Source organism: Panthera uncia, chromosome D1 (genome assembly GCF_023721935.1).
Source record: "Panthera uncia isolate 11264 chromosome D1, Puncia_PCG_1.0, whole genome shotgun sequence".
NCBI classification, from domain to species: Eukaryota; Metazoa; Chordata; class Mammalia; order Carnivora; family Felidae; genus Panthera; species Panthera uncia.
In genome coordinates this window covers 10,181,391-10,200,279 of record NC_064808.1, presented here as the reverse complement: position 1 = coordinate 10,200,279, position 18,889 = coordinate 10,181,391, and the positions used below count along the sequence as shown (strand labels likewise).

General features: G+C 50.2%; 1 protein-coding gene and 1 non-coding gene across 5 annotated transcripts in view; one reads left to right on the top strand and one right to left on the bottom strand.

Annotated features, from left to right (window-relative positions):
* Positions 1-3,358: 3,358 nt before the first annotated feature.
* On the bottom strand, positions 3,359-3,469 carry LOC125917320 (U6 spliceosomal RNA). Its single transcript, XR_007456152.1, has one exon. It is a non-coding gene; the product is annotated as a U6 spliceosomal RNA (small nuclear RNA).
* A 1,687-nt stretch (positions 3,470-5,156) lies between these two features.
* STX3 (syntaxin 3) overlaps positions 5,157-18,889 on the top strand; it is a 40,161-nt gene continuing 26,428 nt past the window's right edge. For all 4 annotated transcript variants that reach the window (XM_049646019.1, XM_049646014.1, XM_049646042.1 and 1 more), the window contains exon 1: positions 5,157-5,430. In XM_049646019.1, coding sequence (XP_049501976.1) covers positions 5,401-5,430 — 30 coding nt within the window. In that variant the 5' untranslated portion in view covers positions 5,157-5,400. The remainder of the gene's footprint in view (positions 5,431-18,889) is intronic.

Here is an 18,889-nt window from a genome sequence, read left to right as displayed (position 1 = left end):
AGAGAGAGAGAGAGAGAGAGAGAGAGAGAATCACAAGCAGGCTCCAGACTGCCAGTGCAGAACCTGTTGTGGGGCTTGAACTCACAAACCACAAGATCATGACCTGAGCCGAAGTCGGACGCTTAACAACGGAGCCAGGGTGTGCTTTTTTTTTTTTTAAAAAAAATTTTTTTTTTTAATGTTTTTTTTAATTTTTGAGACAGGGAAGACAGAGCATGAACAGGGGAGGGTCAGAGAGAGGGAGACACAGAATCTGAAACAGGTTCCAGGCTCTGAGCTGTCAGCACAGAGCCCAACGTGGGGCTTGAACTCACGGACCGAGAGATCATGACCTGAGCTGAAGTCGGCCGCTTAACCGACTGAGCCACCCAGGCGCCCCTAGGGTGTGCTTTAAAAAGAGGTCTGAACAAGTTGTGCAGAGGCGGGCAGAGGGGCCAAGGGGCCACGTGAGGTTTGGGTTTTGAAGGAGGAGCACGGATCTGTTAGGCGTGAAAAGGATTAAGGGCCTATTAGGCAGAGGTAGGTGGGAAATCCTTGGTGCATCTGGCTCAGAGAGGAGGTGGGCATTGGGTGAGGCTAACGAGGGGCTGTGCGTGTCATGGAGGGCATGGGGCCCGGGGCCAGATTGGGCAAAGGCCTGAATACCATTCCAAGAAGAGTCTGTACTCCCTACTCGTTGTAATGAGAAGCTACTGATGAGTTTCCATCAGAAGAAAGACGTAATGGAGGCACATTATAAGAAGATTCGCTTACTAAATTTGGTAGACCTTAACCGAACGCCTGATACATTTGTGGCCCTGTGCCTGGGTCTGGGTCCACATCAGTGAAGACAAAGGACAAGGCTGCTGTCCTCAGAGCTTACAGAAGGCGTGCGAGGCAGACCAGTGGCCAGGTAATTCATAGCGTGGTAGGGGCTACGATAAAGCACAGGGCGTCACCAGAGGCATGTTTGAGGGACACCTAACTCCATCCTGGAGGGGGAAACTTTTACTCTGAGGCCTGGAGAATGTACCAGCGGTGTCCCGGACGAGCATGGGGGAGAAGAGAGCTCTGAGAAAGTGATGCAGCCTAACTCTGGCACTGATTTGGGATTTGAACTATGTACTAGGCAGCCATTGAGAGGACTGCCAGTCTTCATTCTACCGTGTCATTCCCCTCACCGTGAGCGTGGGCTGCACCCAGTGAGTAACTTCCAATGAACAGATACAGCCTAAATGACGTCACAGCTGAGATTGGGTTCAAAAGTGCTTTGGCTTCCATCTCTCCCTCTGGCCTGCCTGTTCTGATGGAAACCAGCTGCCATGTCGTGAGCTGCCCTGTGGAGAGGCGTCACCTGTCGTGCAGTGGGCTCTGGAGGTCCAGAAGGGGTAAGGCCCACTCCCTTCCTCCGATGGGAACGAAGTAGGCCCGGAGGGAGGAGAGAGAAGGAAGCGGAGTTGCCAAACGCCAGGAGCCTTTGGTTGGTCTGTAGGGGTGAAACTGAGTGTCGGCTGGTTTTACACATAGCCAAAATGCAAACACTTGAGTGGATTTGGGCTCTGTTTGTTTAACGGGGAAACAGCTACACCAAAACACAGCAGATGGGAAACGAAGTTCCACCGTGGGGCAGAAGAATAAAAATACATCAGTTGGGGCTCCGACTAAGCCTGGAACCTCAAGTCCCCGTCCACACCTACGTGGAGACCCTAGAGTCCACTTGGGCTCAACATCAAGAGTCTTTTTCACCAGCCCCTGGACTCCCCTTGCCCAGGTACCATATTCCAGTTACTTGACTTTTTCATTTCACTTTTTTTTTTAAATTTTTTAACATTTATTGATTTTTGAGAGAGAGAGAGAGAGAGAGAGAGACAGAGCACAAGTTGGGGAAGGGAGAGAGAGAGGGAGACACAGAATCTGAAGCAGGCTCTGTGCTCTGAGCTGTCAGCACAGAGCCTGATGTGGGGCTCGAACTCACGGAGTGAGAGATCATGACCTGAGCCGAAGTCCAACAGTTAACAGACTGAGACACCCAGGTGCCCCAACTTTTTCATTTCTTGTATACAACTAGCAGGTGGAATCCAAACTTCTCCCTGTCAGGGAAGAGCAAATATTAATATGCTACCAGAAAATAAACAAAATGGGGTTCATGCCTAACAAAAGTTTTAAAGAAAGCTTGATGCCTCTAAGTACCTTCCTGCAGTTGAGAGGGCTCTTTGCCCTATTTTCAATATTTTTAAAAAGTTTAAGGGAAATGATACAGTCATTTCTGTTATGGCTCCCTAGGCTAACCAAAAGGTAATTGTATTTTTTCTTGGAATCATCTCATAGGAAATCAAATTTCTTTTTGGTTTCCAAGTTTTATTGAGATATAACTAACACGTGACATGGTATTAGTTTAAGGTTACAGCATAATGACTTGAGATATATAGAGACAGCAAGAACGATCACCACAGTAAGTTTAGTTAACATCTATCACCTCACATAGTTACAATTTTTTTTTTTTTTGTGATGAGAAGTTTTAAGTCTATCATCTTAGTGACTTTCAAATGCACAGTACATTCTTGTTAACTCTAGTCACCATGTTCTACGTTACACCCCCAGGACTTATAACTGGAAGTGTGTATCTTTTGACCTCCTTCACCATGTTGCTCCCCACCCCCTACCCCCCCACCTCTGGCAACCACCATTCTGTTCTCTGTGTCTGAGTTTGAGGAATCCAAATTTCTGATTCCCCAGTAAATATATTTTGTGAAGGATATGAAATCTTTTAAAACAAGAGATCCATCAATGAAAACAAAGCCTATAGGATACTCTTGATCTTGGAAAGGTTGGGAACCACAAGTTTTGATCAACCTCCTTATTTCACAGATGAGAAAACAGGTTGTGTGATGTTAAGTGTTAAGTTTTGTGGCAGAAACTCTGGCTACAACTCAGGCCTCCCGGCTACATATATCAGCAATCATTCTCCAGCCCCACAGCAACTCTCCCTTCATGGAAAGCCCATCTTGTGAAGGACAGATTACACTTCTTAATGTTTGGGCAAAGGCAAGGAACAATAAACAGTGGTGGAAATTATAGGGAGGGAAATTTTTGTTTTGTAGAGAAAAAAAATTTTTTTTTTGAACAGTTGGAACTGTTCAATCGGGAAAGATGCTTTCTTGAGAGTGTCTGGAAAAATTGTGAAGCAGTTAAAATGGAAAAAAAAGATTACTGGGTGTCAGATGGTATGGTAGGCCTTTTTGGATTATCTGCATTTATTTATGTATGTTTATTTATGTTGAGAGATAGAGCACAAGTGGGGGAAGGGCAGAGACAGAAGGGGAGAGGATCTGAAGTGGGCTCTGTGCTGACAGCAGACAGCCCAATGCGGGGGGGGGGGGGGGGATATGGAAGCTTCATGAATTTGTGTGTCATCCTTGTGCAGGGGCCATGCTAATCTTCTCTATATCGTATATCTATATTTTAGTATATGTGCTGCCCAAAGGAGCACTGGGTTATCTGTTTTTATTAATGGTCTGTGCCTCCTATGGTCCTGTAACTACAATTCTGTAGATGGTAGAAAACTGCTAGTAATGCAATTAGTTCTTTTCCACGGAGATGCAAACAAAATCTGATTGAGGTGCCATTGATCTCCTCCCACCCCCGGAAGTCGGTTTTGCATTTAACATATTCATTTCAGCATTCCTGATGGCCTGTGTGTCTGTTTTTTGGGTCCTTCTGTAAACAGGTTTTTCACACTTTACTCGTTCCCTCATTAATTAATGAGTCAAATAAAATCTTTGATGTGTGTTCACTTTATAGTTGTCTGAGAGTCATGATTTTTTTCTTTTTGAAAACAATTCTCTTTAACCAGGAGGTCTTGGATGTTCCATCCCTGGATGTGTTCAGGCAGGTGGTGTGGCCATCCTTGATCCTTATACCAGACTCCTATGGCTCTTTCCAGACTTTAATGTAAAGAGTCGTTCACATCTCTGTTTCCCTCAGGAGACTCTCTTTTCCTGAGGAGGGGGACCCAGCTAATGTATGCGCACTAACAAAAATTTGTTAAGGGAAGGGGAGATACGGTGTGCGATTTACTCACCTTTTCCATTTAGGACCACCAGGGGGAGCAGAAGCCTTCCCTTACTAACTTCGGGAACCCACCTAGGGAGCGTCCGGGGTGGAAGGAAGTGTAGCCCAAAGGAGGATCAGGGACGAGAATGAGTTCATCCAGCCCGACCGCTTACGACCGTATCTTTATGGGAGGAGATGAAGTCAGCCTGGAGCACGCACTAAGATCGCAGAGGAGGGCAAAGTTCTGTTAGAATTACGAAAATATTTACAGCCTTTTAACCTGAATACACAGAGCACATTCTTGTCGTGACTTGAGAATTCAGTCTTCGGACTGCCACTCCCACTTACTGAGCGCCGCCCTCTGCTGGATAGGTCGGTGGTTCCCAAGGAGGAAGATGAACGGGGAAGAGGGAAGAAAGGGAGGGAAGGGGCGGCGCAAAGACCCCGCCCACCTTTTCGGTAGACCCATCCCACCTGGCAGTCCACACCTCGTAGGAACGAAGACGGCTTCAGCTTGACAAACAGTTCGTGACACTGACATCTCGATCTTACCACCCCGGTTCTGTGCGGTGCGAACCAGACCCCTCAGGAAACGGAGTCCCCTAGAGAAACCGCGACCCCCAGAGTTGTACAGATTATTAGCGGCAGGTGCTGCCTCCAACGTTGGACTGCTTCCATTTCTCGGAGGGGTCGCGATTGCGACCAGCGTCAAATCCAGAGTCTTCGCCGCCGCCCCGCCGCACCCCCGGTTATTTCCTCCAGGAAAGAACACGCGCCCCCAGCGGTATCCCGCAGTCCCCCGGACGGCCAGTTCCGTCCCTTGGAGCGCCCTTCCTCGGTTGCGGGGAGGGGGGGGGGGCGGAGAGGGACGCCTGGCTCTCCCTCCCACCTGCTAGGCGCACAGCGTTCTCGGTCCCCGGGACAGTGTGCGGCCGGGCCCGACACAGCCTGGTGCAGGCCGCGAGCGGCCGTCGGGGGAAAAGGAGGGGTTCTCCCTCGGGCCCGCCCTTTTCCCTGGACTCCCCCGCCCTCCCCCCCGCGCCGGAGCCGGAGCCGCCCGAGCGGAGGGCCCTTTAAGGAGGAGCGCGGGGCGCGGCGCAGGTGAGGGGCGGGCCCGCCGGGAGGATCTGCGCTGCGCGCCGGCGCCGGCCCGGGAGCCGGATTTGGAGAGCGCGGCGCCGGCGGAGCCGCAGGGGGCGGCGCGGCGGAGCCTCCCGTGGCCTCGGACGCTCCTCCTAGCCCGCGGCCGCCGCCCGCCTCCGCCTGCCCCTCCAGCTCCTTCGCCCCGACCCGGCCGGCCGGCCGCCCGCCACTTCCGGCCGCTCACCTGGGACGCGCTCACCTGCCTCTGGGCGCCTGGGCAGCAGGATGAAGGACCGGCTGGAGCAGCTGAAAGCCGTGAGTCCCGCCGCACCCGGGAACTGTTGGGCCGGGGGCACAGCTGCGAGGGAGAGGGCCTTCCCTATGCTCCCCAAATCCGGGCTAGAGGGGGGCCCCCCCGCATCAGGCCTGCGCCCCCGGAGCTCCCGCCGCATCCGCGCCCCTTCCCCGCCCCTCCGCTTCGGGGTCATGTGCCAGTGATTCATCCCTAGGTTGTGATTTCCCTGGATGCCTCCCTCCCCTCCCCGCAAGCTGGACAGTTTCAGTTCAGAGCTGGGGTCTGCGGGTGGGGGTTCTTTGAGTCCAGAGGAGTTCTCTGTGAGGTCACGGGTCACCTCTACCAACCTGCTACCTGGCAATATGCCCAGGATCAGCCTCCTCCTACCCTCCTTGTCTCCCTTGGGGGGCGGGGAGGGGGCGCCGAGTACGGCTGCCCCTCCCCCAGGACCTGCTCAGAGCCCCTGGGTGACCTCCTGAGCTGTGAGCTGGTCACGTGCCAGGATGGGCCCAGCACCTCGCCACCCTGAGGTCTATAATTATTAATTTCTCCCTCATCCTCCGGACAGCTGTGGTCAGGGCAAAGGATCTGAATGAAGGTAGACCGCCTCCAGTCCTACTGCACAAAAGCCGTAAAACCCCGAGCTACTTAGTCTTTTGAGCCTGTGTTTCCTTGTCTGTCAAACGGGGATGATCATCCTTTAGAGATTTGCTATGAGATCAAATGACATAATGGGACTTGATATAGAGGATGGTTAAAGCTTGGGTTTTTGAGTCATTGACTCACATAACAAATAATTACCAAGTACATTCTATGGGGCAGGCCCGGTGCTCAGCCCTGGGGATTGGGGGACACAGGCTCTGTCTATATGGAATTTTAAATGTAGCCTTTGATAGACACAAAGCAGTCCCTCTTCTTGGGAGCTTGTGAGAATTGCGAGGCTTCAGCCCCTGCCTGCACCCACAAAATCAGTCTGATTGCTCTCGAATCTCCCCAGGGGATGCAAGAACACATGAAAGTTTGGGAAGCTTGGGAATGGATAGAACTGGGGTTGGGTTGCCCCTGGCTACACCGATTACTGGCTGTCCCTCCACCTCTGAGCTTAAGTTTTCAGGTCTGTGAAGTGTGTGGTTGTAAGGACTAAAAGCAAGAGCACACAGAGCCCTTTGCATGATGCAGGGTACGTGTGGGATGAATAGGTGGTAAATATGCTGATAGCTGTAAAAGCTCCTCTGGCAAAAATACAGGCCTTGTTCAAGGCACTGCTGAGATGCTGTTACAGTCGCTTTTCTTTCTCTTCCCTTATCCTGGGTAAGACCTTTGCGTTCCTTTCACCTGCTCTGGGTCATAATGCTGCAGAGGAGGTGAGGGTGATGGAGAAGTGAGAGAAGAAAAAGGGCAGCTACAGATGGGGGGGGGGGGGGGGGGGGTGGGGGAAGGAGCCGGGGAGGGAGCCTCCCTGCCTCCTGCCCGCTCTTTGTCATTGAAGCTTCATAATATTGCCTTTACAGACAGGGCAGAGTTTATTGCCCCTATTTTTTATACAAGAGGCAAGTAGAGCTCAGCTTGGGTAGGAGGGGTGTCGCGGTTCCCAGGGCCGGTCAGGGCACAGCCCGGAGAGGAACCCAGGCTCCTGACGCTCTCCACCATACTCCTTCCCTGAGGCTCGCTGGAAAGGAAAGAGGAGTGTGGTTTTGAAGATCTTCCCGTATCAGCCACACACCCAGCAATCATAAAACAGTGCGGAACTGAACGGCAGGCCCGGGCGACTCCCTTCCTTGCGTTAGGAAACCCATTTCCAGAGGAAGATAGCCCACTGCCCCTTTCAAGCCCACAGTCAACAAATAGCAAAGAACTCTTGAGTTCTGAGCATCAATTCAGTTTGCCAGGAAAGCCAAGCAAGTCCCCTGGCTTCCCCGAGCCTCCGGGCGGGGCTTTACCTCTGGGGAAGGGAAAGGTCACACTGGAGACTGGGCACTTGTGGGGTGCTGTTCTGAAATAACAGGTTTTGGAGCAGGGGCATGGCTGGTGGTGCCCAGCAAAGAGGACCAGGCTGCAGGTTCAAAGGTTCTGATTGTTGCCTTGCCACTTAATAGCTGTGTTCCTTTGTACCCCTTCTGCTTCTCTGTTCCTCTTTTGTAAAACAAGAAGTTTGGTTCATCTCAGAACCCCCTCTTGGCAATACTGATGTTTTCCCCTGGATCATTGTTCACGTTTGTATGGGTTTTGGTTTCTAGTCCATCCCCCCCCCCCATCCCCCACCTCTGGGTGAGAGATGCCTTCACTGCAACAAGATAACCATCCCTCTGATTATTTTCATCAATAAAAAACATTGGTTACCCCGCATGAAACCAGTTTCACACTGAACAGCCTGTGTAATCTCCTCTGTGGCATCTTTCTAAACCTTTGGGGGAGGCGAGGTGATAACTGGGGGAGGGCGGTCATGTGCAGGAGATTAGCCTTCCTCTGTGTGGGTATCAGGAGTAGATGTGAAGTTGATGGGTCAAAATAAGGATTCTCTGCGTGAAAGCATTCTCAGTAGTCAGAGCTGCCCAGGGACGGACTGGGGTGGCCAGAGAGGTTGGGAACTCTTAAGCCTGGGGTGAGGCAGGAAGCTTGTGGGGAGTTTGAGCAGCTCTCTGAGGGTGGAGAGGCAAACCGATTTCAGGCCCTCATCCACCTTGCTGATACATGGTTCTCTAAAATGCTTTGTTGTGTGTGAACCTGTGTTAGGCACCATGAGGCTCTTGGGTTTCCAGGACCAAGGTCTCAGAGTTGCGCCTGTAAAGTGGGTCATCATACCTTCCCCATAGAGCCATTGTGGAGGTTGAATGAAATAATCCAAGATAATCACCCACCATTGTGCATGTGCGTTCCCCCAACTTGACCTGCCGGGAGCAGCATCCACACTGAAGGGGCACACCTTCCCGAGGCCATGGTCACAAGACCTGACTCATCTCTTGCATTGCTCCTCCTGGTAGGCCTCCTCAGCAGCCTGCTTCTTCAGGGAGTAGGACAGGCTTACCAGGAATGCACAGGGTCTACCCCCAGCCCGTCTCACAAGCTGATTTCTCACTAGCTGAACTTTGGATCTACTGAGTCCACACAATTCCCATCCAGGGACCTCTTGCCCGGCTCTCTTTTCATTCAGCAAACATTGACTGAGCACCTACTATGGCCCAAGCCCCGCCTTAGGTGCCGGGTTATAATGGTGATTACCACCTATTCCTGGACCTTAGAAGTTCACAGTCAGATAGGGAGACGCACAAGAAACGGAAAATGATGATACCTTCCTTGTGTTAGAAGCTACTGTGGGAAGACCCTGTCGACTGGCCTCTGGGGACAAGACACTAGGGGGTGCAGGGTGTTTCCCAGAAGTGATGCTTGAGCTCAGGTCTCGTTAAGATCAAGTCCGATCTCTTCAAGGCACGTAGAGTCTCCTGAGAGGCAGGGATCCTGGATTTTCTCAGCCACTGTCTCATTGGCGAGTGCTCCGCTATTTCACCACGATAAGTGCTTTGGGACTTTCCTGTGCTGGGTGTGCTGATCCTCCCTTCTGACCTCTTCCTGCTGGATAGCATGTTATGCAGAATTACTACACAAGGTTCTGGTCTTAAAGAGTAAATGGTCATGTATGAAACAACTCGCAAATTAAAGGTAGATAATGATAGCAGAGAAGCCAGTGATGTAGGGTAGGGAAAAGAGGGCAAGAACTTTGGACCCCCTGGAGTTGGTCTACGGAGGACTAGAAAGAACTGGGGGTACACCGGCCCCTCCAAGGCAAGTGCTAATAGGGATGCACGGATGAAATCAACCACCTGGGACTCTAAAAGGCGGGAGTAACTTTTTATTCATTCTGTTCTGTCTTGTCTCCTGCTGCATCCTGAAGGGCTCCTTGGCCTCCTGCTGCTTTTGACAGTCTGGATCTCTGTGGGATCAGAGGTCCTGATGTTAAGGGTCAGAGTATAACCCCTCAGAATCATGGGGCTGTACTTCCCCTTAAAGCTCAATTCGTTTACTGCATAGATATTGGCCCCTGCTATGTGCCAGGTGCTTTGGATCCTAACCAAATCTTAACATCCTGACTTGAGAATCTCTTCACTGAGATTCAACTTAAGACCCTTTTCATTGAGATTCTGTACTTTAGTGATAAGATTTCTCACTGGTCTGTGATTTCTTCCTGGGAGGATTCACCCCCGGGAGAGCGATTTAGCTGGAGCAGACTGGGAGGCCAGGCCGAGATGAGTTAACAGGGGATTGAGCAGGGATTATGGACTCATCAGGCTGAGGCCAGAAGAGAAAACGCTTGGACGAGGGAAGGGGATTAGTTTTATTTTTGTTCCTGTGAGTGAGGGGGGAGACCAGGGCCTGGCAGAAGCCAGGGTGCTCTCTCTCCCTTCTCCTACTGTCAAAATTCCTAGCCATCTTCCAAAACGCATTCTTTCCACTTACCCTCCCTAACTGCAGCCTAGAGTATTCTCCCTCATTCCAGCTGCACATAAAGGGCTGTATATCGCTTTGCAGCAAATACCTTTCTGCTGTTAGGTTCATGGGGTTTTTGTCACCATGGAGTAGGCTTGAAACCACCTTCCTTTGTTTTTTCAAGAGTTGGACTCTTTGTCTCCTTAAGTACTATTGTAACTTGGGGGCATGTGGCTGGCTCCGTCTGTAGAGCTTGTGACTCTTTATCTTGGGGTTGTGAGTTCAAGCCTCACATTGGGTGTAGACATTACTTAAAAATAAAATCTTAAAAAAAAAAAAAAAGGAGTGATGGTTCTATTCCTTGTTGTCACCGTGTCATCAACTGCAGTAAAATTGATCATTTATTGAGCAGCTACATACTATTTGATGGGACCTGTGTTAGGTGCCTTGCATTTGTTGTCTCTAATCCCTTCAACCACGCAAGGCAAGGTGCTGTTTTACATTATTCCCATTTCACAGGTAAGGAAATCGAGGCTCAGATTTAGTGGAGATCCCTAGCTGGGAAAAGTTGGGATCAAGATCGAACATGTCTGTCTTGCCTTTTTTTTTTTTTTTTTTTTTTTTTTTTTTTTATCTCCCTGCACTTTATTTGATCATCTGCCCATCTACAATGCACACGGCCTGATGCAGTGGCAGAAAGGGTATTCCTCTGGAGCCCCAGTGCCCCGAACTCTGCATGGTAGTTATCTAGTAAATGTTTATCCGACTGATTATTGACTAATCGACAGCTTGGCCCTCCCACATCCCTTGCCCATTGTTGGGACTTACTCTTCCCTCTCTATTCCCTGTGGGGTGGAGTTGAGCAGCATTTACTCCGAGAGCCTGTGAATTTGCTAATGATGCCAGAGGTCACTGGTTCCATCTTCAAGGACAAGGGTGGCTGAATTCCAAGGCTCCTAGCTATTCCTAAACCCTTAGCCCACTACATCATGGAGGATTGCCCCGTTCAGAAAGACAATGAAGGAGAAGATGTGGGTGCCATGGTGAAAATCTAGCTACCCCATTTTTCCTCTGGCAAAATCTAATAACATCTCTCTCTTTTTAAAAAAATTTTTTTAAAAGTTTGTTTATTTATGTATTTATTTTTGAGAGAAAGAAAGAGTGAGTGAGCAGGGGAGGGGCAGAGAGAGAGGAAGAGAGAGAATCCCAAGCAGGATCCATGCTGTCAGCACAGAGCCCGACACGGGCTTGCACTCACAAACCATGAGATCATGACCTGAGCTGAAACCAAGAGCTGGACGCTTAACTGGGACACCCAGGTGCCCCAAATCTTAGGAGTCTCTCAACACTCAGTTCCAGTGTCACCACCACAGGGAAGCCCCCAGACCTTGAGCGGACAGCATTTACCACTCCACAAACTGTTTATCTTGGTTGATGTGTGACAGCAGCGGCCCAGGGTTTCAGAAGCCGCCTGCCCCGTCCTTGTCTGCTGTGTGAGGGAGCACAGATCACGCAGGCCTCGTTCCCCCTGCACTTCCACGGCCCGGCTCACGGTGGGGAAGGCTGCAAACCACACTGTCCAATGAGCAAATGGGGACGTTCTGCAGATGAGCTTACTTGGAGATTCTGTAGTCCCTGAGGGACCTTATCTGCAGCTGCTTTAATACCCAGCCTCTTCAGCTCCCTGCCCTGACCAGTCTCCACGGTCAGGCCAGCCTGCTTTCTGGCATTGGGCCGTTTCCACGGCAACGTCCCCCTGCCGGACGGGAGGGCTGCTGTAAATGCAGTTCAACCTAAAGGAGATCAGTGGAACACATCCTTTTGATTTTGGACCAATTTTAGACTTACAGAAAAGCCACAAAGGCAGCACAGGGAGTTCCTGTCCACCCCCACCTGGTTTCCTCCCTTGTTGACACCTTCCATTTTGATGGTACGTTTGTCACAACCGAGGGATGCTTTAACGATCCTGATGTTGGCACGTTCCTATTCTCTGAACTCCAGACTTGATTTGGATTCCACTCATTTTCCCATGAACGGCCCTTTTCCTGATCTGGGGTCCCATCCAGGACACCACGTTGCAGTTAGGTGTCTTGCTTTCTTAGCCTGCCCTGGCCTGTGTCTGCTTCTCAGGTGTTCCTTGTTTCCGTGACCTTGTCCGTTTATTCAGCTCATGTGTTTTCATGCTTTGGAAGCGTGTTTCCAGTGGCCGGTGCCGCCGCTGGCGTGCGGCTGCCGTTGGAGGCATCCCTCCGGGGTGGTAGACAGCAAGGGCTCAGCAGCCGGCTGCACGGGCTCTCCCAGCTCCGGCACGCACCATCTGTCCCACCTTGAGCAGGTTGCTTGACATCTTTATGCCTTAATTTTCTCAGCTGTAAGATGGGGAGGGTCCCCAGAAGATTGTAGAGATTAAATGGTACGTATAAAGTGCATGTCCCAGAAGAATCCTCAGCTCCTGTGGAGTGCTCAATAGATGTTACCTAATACATAGTGAAGTGTTTTCTAGAAGGATCGTGATGGGAGGGGGCTTGGGCACAGGGGCTGAAAGGAAGTAGAGACGAGTAGAGAAGAAGAGGTTATTAGTCCCTCCATGCCTCGTCCCTGAGAACTGGAGGCTGTGGGGTATTGAGTGGTGGGGTTGAGACGGAGAGGAAGTCTGAAAAGAGCCCAGAAAGCTGGAGTAGGGGAGGAACAATGTTCCAGAAAGAAATCGTGGGCCAGTAAGAAGTCTTATCACTAAAGAACAGAAGCCCAATGAACTCTCCAGGAGGAAGCAGAAGATACTCTTCCAATGTCTTTGGCTCCTGGGATGAGAGAGAAAGCAGGAAAAAGGTGTGGTCTTCTTATTCCAGTGGCCTTCCTGGAGGTATCCTTTGGGTAAATTCACTCATCTTTCAAAATTTCCCCAAGGACTCACCTTTGCACACATTATTATATATGCTTCCATCCTCCCCAGGCTCTGCCTTGGATTCAGGGAGGTTGGGCACCCGGTCTTCTTGTCTTAAGTGCTGTCCTCATTCACCATGTGGGGTTGTAATGACCTGTGTGCCTCCCATCGGAGACAGTGAGGTCCTGGAGAGCAGGGGCTGCTGAGTTTGGTCTCTGCATCTCTAGTGGCAAATAAATGCTGGTTGTTCAGTAAATACTGTTGGGTGAATGAATGAGCGAATGGATTGGACCTTGTAGTGGGAAGGAGAATGTGTGGGTATGGCAGTTGGTTACGAGACCCCACCATGTCTCTAAGTGAATGCACTGCGAACTCGGTGGATTGGGCCAGGTATGGTTCCATCCTGTCTTTGTTCCATATTAGCCATGTGATTCTGGGTGAGTTAATCTCCCTACCTCAGATTCCTCACCTGTGTAGACAACATCTACACAGAGGCTGTTTTTTTCCCTCCTGTTTTTCTTTTTTCTTTTTTTTAAAAGTTATTTATTTTGAGAGAGAAAGAGAGAGAGAGAGAGGGAAGGGGGAAGGAGAGAGAGAAGGGGACAGAGAATCCCACAATCCTGGGGTCACGACCAGAGCCGAAATCAAAAGTCAGACACTTAACCGACTGAGCCACACAGGCACCCCTCCCTCCTCCTTTTCTTTCGGTAAACTTCCATCCCTTTTTGCTGTTCCTTCTCAGACCTAGCTTAGGTCCTGAGAAGCAAAAACAGGTAGGAATTAACATGGCACCTGGGGATGAAGTTTGATGATTTTTCTATGCAACGAACAGAATGCAAAGTGTCTTCAAACACACGTGGAAGATTAAAAAATACTGACCGTGTATAATGATACGAAGAAGTGTCCAGTTGCACAGAATATTAAGTCCAGTAGGCTATTTTCCCTGACGACGGCATAATAAAATTAACAATACAGTAATAGCCCTCCTTACCTGCTTTGGAAATTGAAAATGCCTTTCTAACTAGCTCTTGAGTTAAAAAGAAGTCAGAATGGGGGCACCTGGGTGGCTCAGTCAGTTGAGTGTCCAACTCTGGATTTTGGCTCAGGTCATGATCCCAGACTCGTGAGGGATCAAGCTCTGTGCGGAGCATGGAGACTGCTTGGGAAAAGGGAAGTGTCCCCTTGTTTCACAGGGAGAGAGGACAGTGTGGGAGGGAAGGGGGGGGGGGTCGGAGAAGGGTAGGCACACTCTTTAAGTGGGGAGCAGAGAACGCCGAGTACTTGTTGAGAGCTGTTTACTCAGAATCTGTGGCTCTTTTAATTGAAGAAGAGGGACTGGAAAAACCAGACGTTGGGCAGTGTGTCACGGGCGTGTGTGCGTGTGTGTGTGTGTGCGCGCGCGCGCTCGGAACCCTCGTAAGCCGTAGTGTTTGTTGTCCCTGGGAATCCGCAGACCCTGGCTGCAGAGGGAGGCAGGTGGGGGAGAGGGCAGCAGGGAGGAGGAAGGGCACACGGCGCTGTCTCTTTGAATTCATTGGGGGCAAGTCTGGGTTTACGAAGAGGCGCATGCGCCTCGAGCAGAGAGCTGTTCCCATGTGGAGGAGGGGCACAGACTCGTGCTCACCTGCTTGTGACACGAGGGCCCCGCCTCCGCCAGCCACAATCCTTTAATACCCCCGCTGCCGGCCCTTAAGGACCAGATGTCCCTTCGCAGCCCAGACTGCTTGCTGGTGCCTTTCCCTCACCCCAGAACGTTCCGAGAGCTCCGGGGCCTTCCGTCTTGTCCCGGGACCCCCGAGGAGTAAATGGGCGTCATCGTCATCCGCGATGGCTCCCTTTTCCTTCCTTTGTCCCGTCCTGTCTTGCTGCTCTGATTTGTAGGATCCTCGAGGAATTGCCGGTGATTTAAACTTAGACTGCAGCAGGTTGTTTGTCTTAAAATCTCTAACGGAAGTATAGTTGGCACACAATGTTAACACCAGTTTCAGGCGTAGGACACGGTGATTTGACAAGCCTGTGTTATGCAGCGCTCACCACGGTGTCACCACACGACGGAATTACCCTGGTGACTGTATTCCCTATCATCTTCCCCTATCATCACCTTTCATCCCCGTGACTTATTTTTATAAAATAAATAAAATGAAAATGAAAGTTTGTACCTGGAAAAGGAGCAGTGGGATTTCTCTCTCTCTCTCTCTCTTTTTTTTAATGTTTGTTTGTTTTTGAGAGAGTGTAAGTGGGCGACGCACAGAGAGAGGGGGACAGAGGATCCAAAGCAGGTTCCCTGCTGACAGGCTGACAGCAGCGAGCCCGATGCGGGGCTCGAACTGACAACCGCGAGATCATGTCCTGAGCTGAAGTGGGACGCTCAACCGACTGAGCCCCCCAGGCGCCCCCCTTCCCCTCTTCTTGAGAAGGCATCCATTTGTTTACAGCAGTGGTTTCTTGGTTAGCTAAGCTTGCTGGTTTGCTTGCTTGCTTACTTCCTTTTTTCTTCTTTTCTTTGCTCTGTTGACAACAGGACTTTCTTCAAATGAAGTGTTACATTCAGCCCCAGTGTATAAAGCAGACAGAAGGGAAGCTACACAGATTTAAGAGTGGGGAAGGGCCCACCTGCCTGCCTCCCCCCTCCCTGGCTTCCCTGGCCAGTTTCTGAGGCTCATCTGAAGTGTCCTGGGGTTCCACAAAGCTGCACTGGAAAGCTAAGCTCCTTACTTGGCGAGAAAGCCCAGGCTTAGTGCAGACAAGTGCCCAGCTTTCCGCAGGGCCGGGCTGCTGCTCTCCTTGGCTCCTGGTCACTCTCGGGATGGGCCGCTTTGGGAAGGTGCAGGGGGGTAACAAGGGCTTAGGACAGACAAGCGAAGTTCGAGCCCAGACTCTGCCAACCAGTGGCTGGGAGCCCTTGGATAACCTCTAGGGTGTTGTGGCCACCCAGCATCTGGTAAGGGCTCTATGGGTGGCAAATACTTTTATTCAAGAAGCTAACGGAAGGGACCCACATCAGATAGACGGAGAATGATGGAGAAGGCAGTTGAGAGAAAGGCAGTGAATGCTGAGTAAGAGGAAGTACAGCAAAAGCCCCTTCATGCTGCGTGCCGGGCCCCTGAACCCTCCCCACTCTGCAGAGAGGAGGTCATGGTCCTGGCAGCCCTCACGGGACTGTGGGGCACATTTGAGAGGCAGGGATGGGTGCTAGATACACGGCTCTGTGTCAGTGCTGCCCTCTGGCCCACGTCCCATCTCCTGGTGGGAGAGGCATCATGGGGCTGGGGGTGGGGGAGAGGAAGTGAGCGGCTGAACTCGTGGTTCTCACTGTTCCTTCTGCGGCCGATGTAGCTACTGCAACGTTCCTATTACCACACGCCTTGATTCTCTGATAAAGATGCCCAAGTTCTTTTCTCAGCTGTGCTCAGTCATGTGGGCCCAAGATAAAGGACGCCGTGTGCTTTCCTTGGCCTTGGGACTCCTGAGGCCTCAGCCTGAGAGAGCCTGGCTGTGTCAGAAGGGACAGGGGGTTTCCCGGGATCAGTTAGACCCCCTTTTGGAGAAGCTGGTTGGAAGTTCCAATGTCCCATGACTCCGGATCACCCATGATGGTGGCTTCTTCCTTGGACTCTCTCACTGGACTAAAGCTTGTGCTGTTGTAATTGATGTTGTGATGTTATATTTTTGGAAACAGCACAGCACAGTGGGAAAGACTCTGCATGGGAAGATGGGAATCAAGAAACCTGGGTTCTACTCCTGGCCAGCAGTAACTCATTGTTTGGCTGTGGGCCTTGATTTGCCCCTCTCTCAGTGACAGAATTTGATGGTAGAATCTGTAAGGTTGCATTTAACTCTAAAAGTCCTGTACCTTTTTTTTTTTTTTTTTTTCTTCTTTTTTTCCCCCCTTTCCTGTTTAAAGGTACTTATATCCAGGTTAAAGCTATAGAGAAGTTGGCTAGATCTTATGTACGGCCCCTTTTATTGAGTTGTAACTATGTGCTATTCATTGCATAAGGAACTTTAAAATATTCTGTCCTCACAAAAGCATTGGTAGACGCTATTCTGTCTATTTTGTGGATAGGGAAATTGAGGCTCAGAGATGTTAAACCAGTTGTGTAAGGCTTGGTGACCAGTATGTGATGGAGCAGTTTACGGAACCCAGATCATCGTCATGCTCTGTGGCTGACCTTACTGACGTAGCCTTTAGTGCGAGGACTTCCTCAGAAGAGAAGTCACTCTTTTAGCTGTCACGTCTTTACAGCAAGGTGATAGGGAGACTGACATTTGTGAGCCACTGGTATGTGCTCAGTATTGTGCTAGAAACCTTCCATATGTGATGTCTTCCAGTGCCCGTAAAAGTCGTAAGGTGAGTGGTGGTATTACATTCACAGATTAAAAAACTCAGAGCAATAAAAGACTTGATTGAGATTCTCACAGCCAGTAATTGGTAACCAAAGGTTTTAGACCGAGGTTGTGGGTTACCAGAGACTTCTCTTTTCCTAGTTCACACTTTTTCTCAACTGGAGGTGGATGAGGCTGCCCTGCCCAAAGCCAAAAGGTGATGTCTTGGATGTGGGGGATCCCTGTACAAATTCTGGGGGCCTCAGAAATTTACGTCATGACAGAGAGCTCGGTGCCTGCCTCCCAAGCCCCAGGACACAGTTGTTCCCAGCTTCCAGAAACTTCCCTTGGTCCATCCTAAGATGGCAGACTCATCCTACTTCCTTCCATCCCATGTTGACACCCATGGGTGTGTACCCACACACACGTACCCACATGGTATCTCCCTTCAGTGTGGGTCTCTAGAAGACCTCTGGAGAGAGGAGTTGGGACAAATGCTTGTTAGCTCACCTTCCCAGAGGAGGGCTGGGCTCCTGTTTTCCAGTGAGGGTCACAGAGATCCTTGCTGGGAGATGGAGCTCTCTGGAGGCTACTAAGAGGCCCAAGTATTGACGATAGTGATAATAGGAGCATTTTATCTCAACTTTAGAAACTGCTGGCTGAATCCAGGCTGCAGTCCCTGTGGGGGCTGGGTTTTCATTCAGCTAAAATTGATTAAATTTCTCTTACATATCTAGCACATGGTGAGTGCTCAGTGTACATGTGGAATGCATGAATGAGTGAATGAATGAATGAATGACACGTACAAGTAATTTTAAGTGCAAGTGAGAAAAGCCAATTCCAGTGAAATGAATTTTCTAAAAACATTAGAATAATACTGTTTGAGTTTGTTGGGAGAGTGCTGGGAACAGTTGTGGAACCTGTTGGGAAGGCTTAGGAAGAGTAGAAGTGAAGGTACTCTTTGAGAAACTGGCAGAGATCTCTGTTTGCTTTGCAATTCAAATTCCTCAGGGAGGTTGGCTCACGATTGACCCCCTTCACCTTCCCCACATGATTCTGGGAAGGTTATCTACACCAAGGAAGGCTTTCTGGGCAGGCACGTAAGCTCAGAGTATCTGTTATAATAGATAAGGCAGCCCTGACCCTCCAGGGTTTATAGCCAGTAGGGAAAGACTGATAAATAAAGGGATAATTAACAGTAGGCTGTGTTGGATGCTATGGAAGGTCTGCACAAGCTGCATCGGGAGCTTAGAAGTTTGTTTTTTTTTTAATTTTTTAAAGGTTTATTTTTGAGAGAGAGACAGAGCATGAGTGGGGGAGGGTCAGAAAGAGAGAGAGAGACAGAATCTGAAATAGGCTCCAGGCTCTGAGCTGTCAGCACAGAGCCTGACGTGGGGCTCAAACCCACCACCACAAGATCATGACCTGAGCCAAAGTGACGCCCAAACAACTGGGCAACCCAGGTGCCCTGCTTAGGAAGGTTTTAAATTTTACATGAGGAGTGTCAGGGAAGGCCGACAGAGAAGATGGTTTGAGATTGAATTTAATTATTTTTATTTTTATTTTTATTTTTTAGAGGTGGGAAGGGAGAGAGGGAGAGAGAGAGAGAAAGAGAGAATGAGAATCCTAGTGCAGAGCCCTACACGGAGCTTAATCCCACAACCCTGGGATCATGACCTGAGCCGAAATCAAGTCAGAGGCTCAACTGACTGAGCCACCCAGGCGCCCCCAAGATTGAATTTAAAGGCTAAGTAAAATTTTTCCGGCTGGGCAAATGCATTTCAGGAAGAAGTCCTTCATGAAAGATGGTCTGTCCAGGAAAAGTGGGGAGTTCCAAGTGCCTGGTC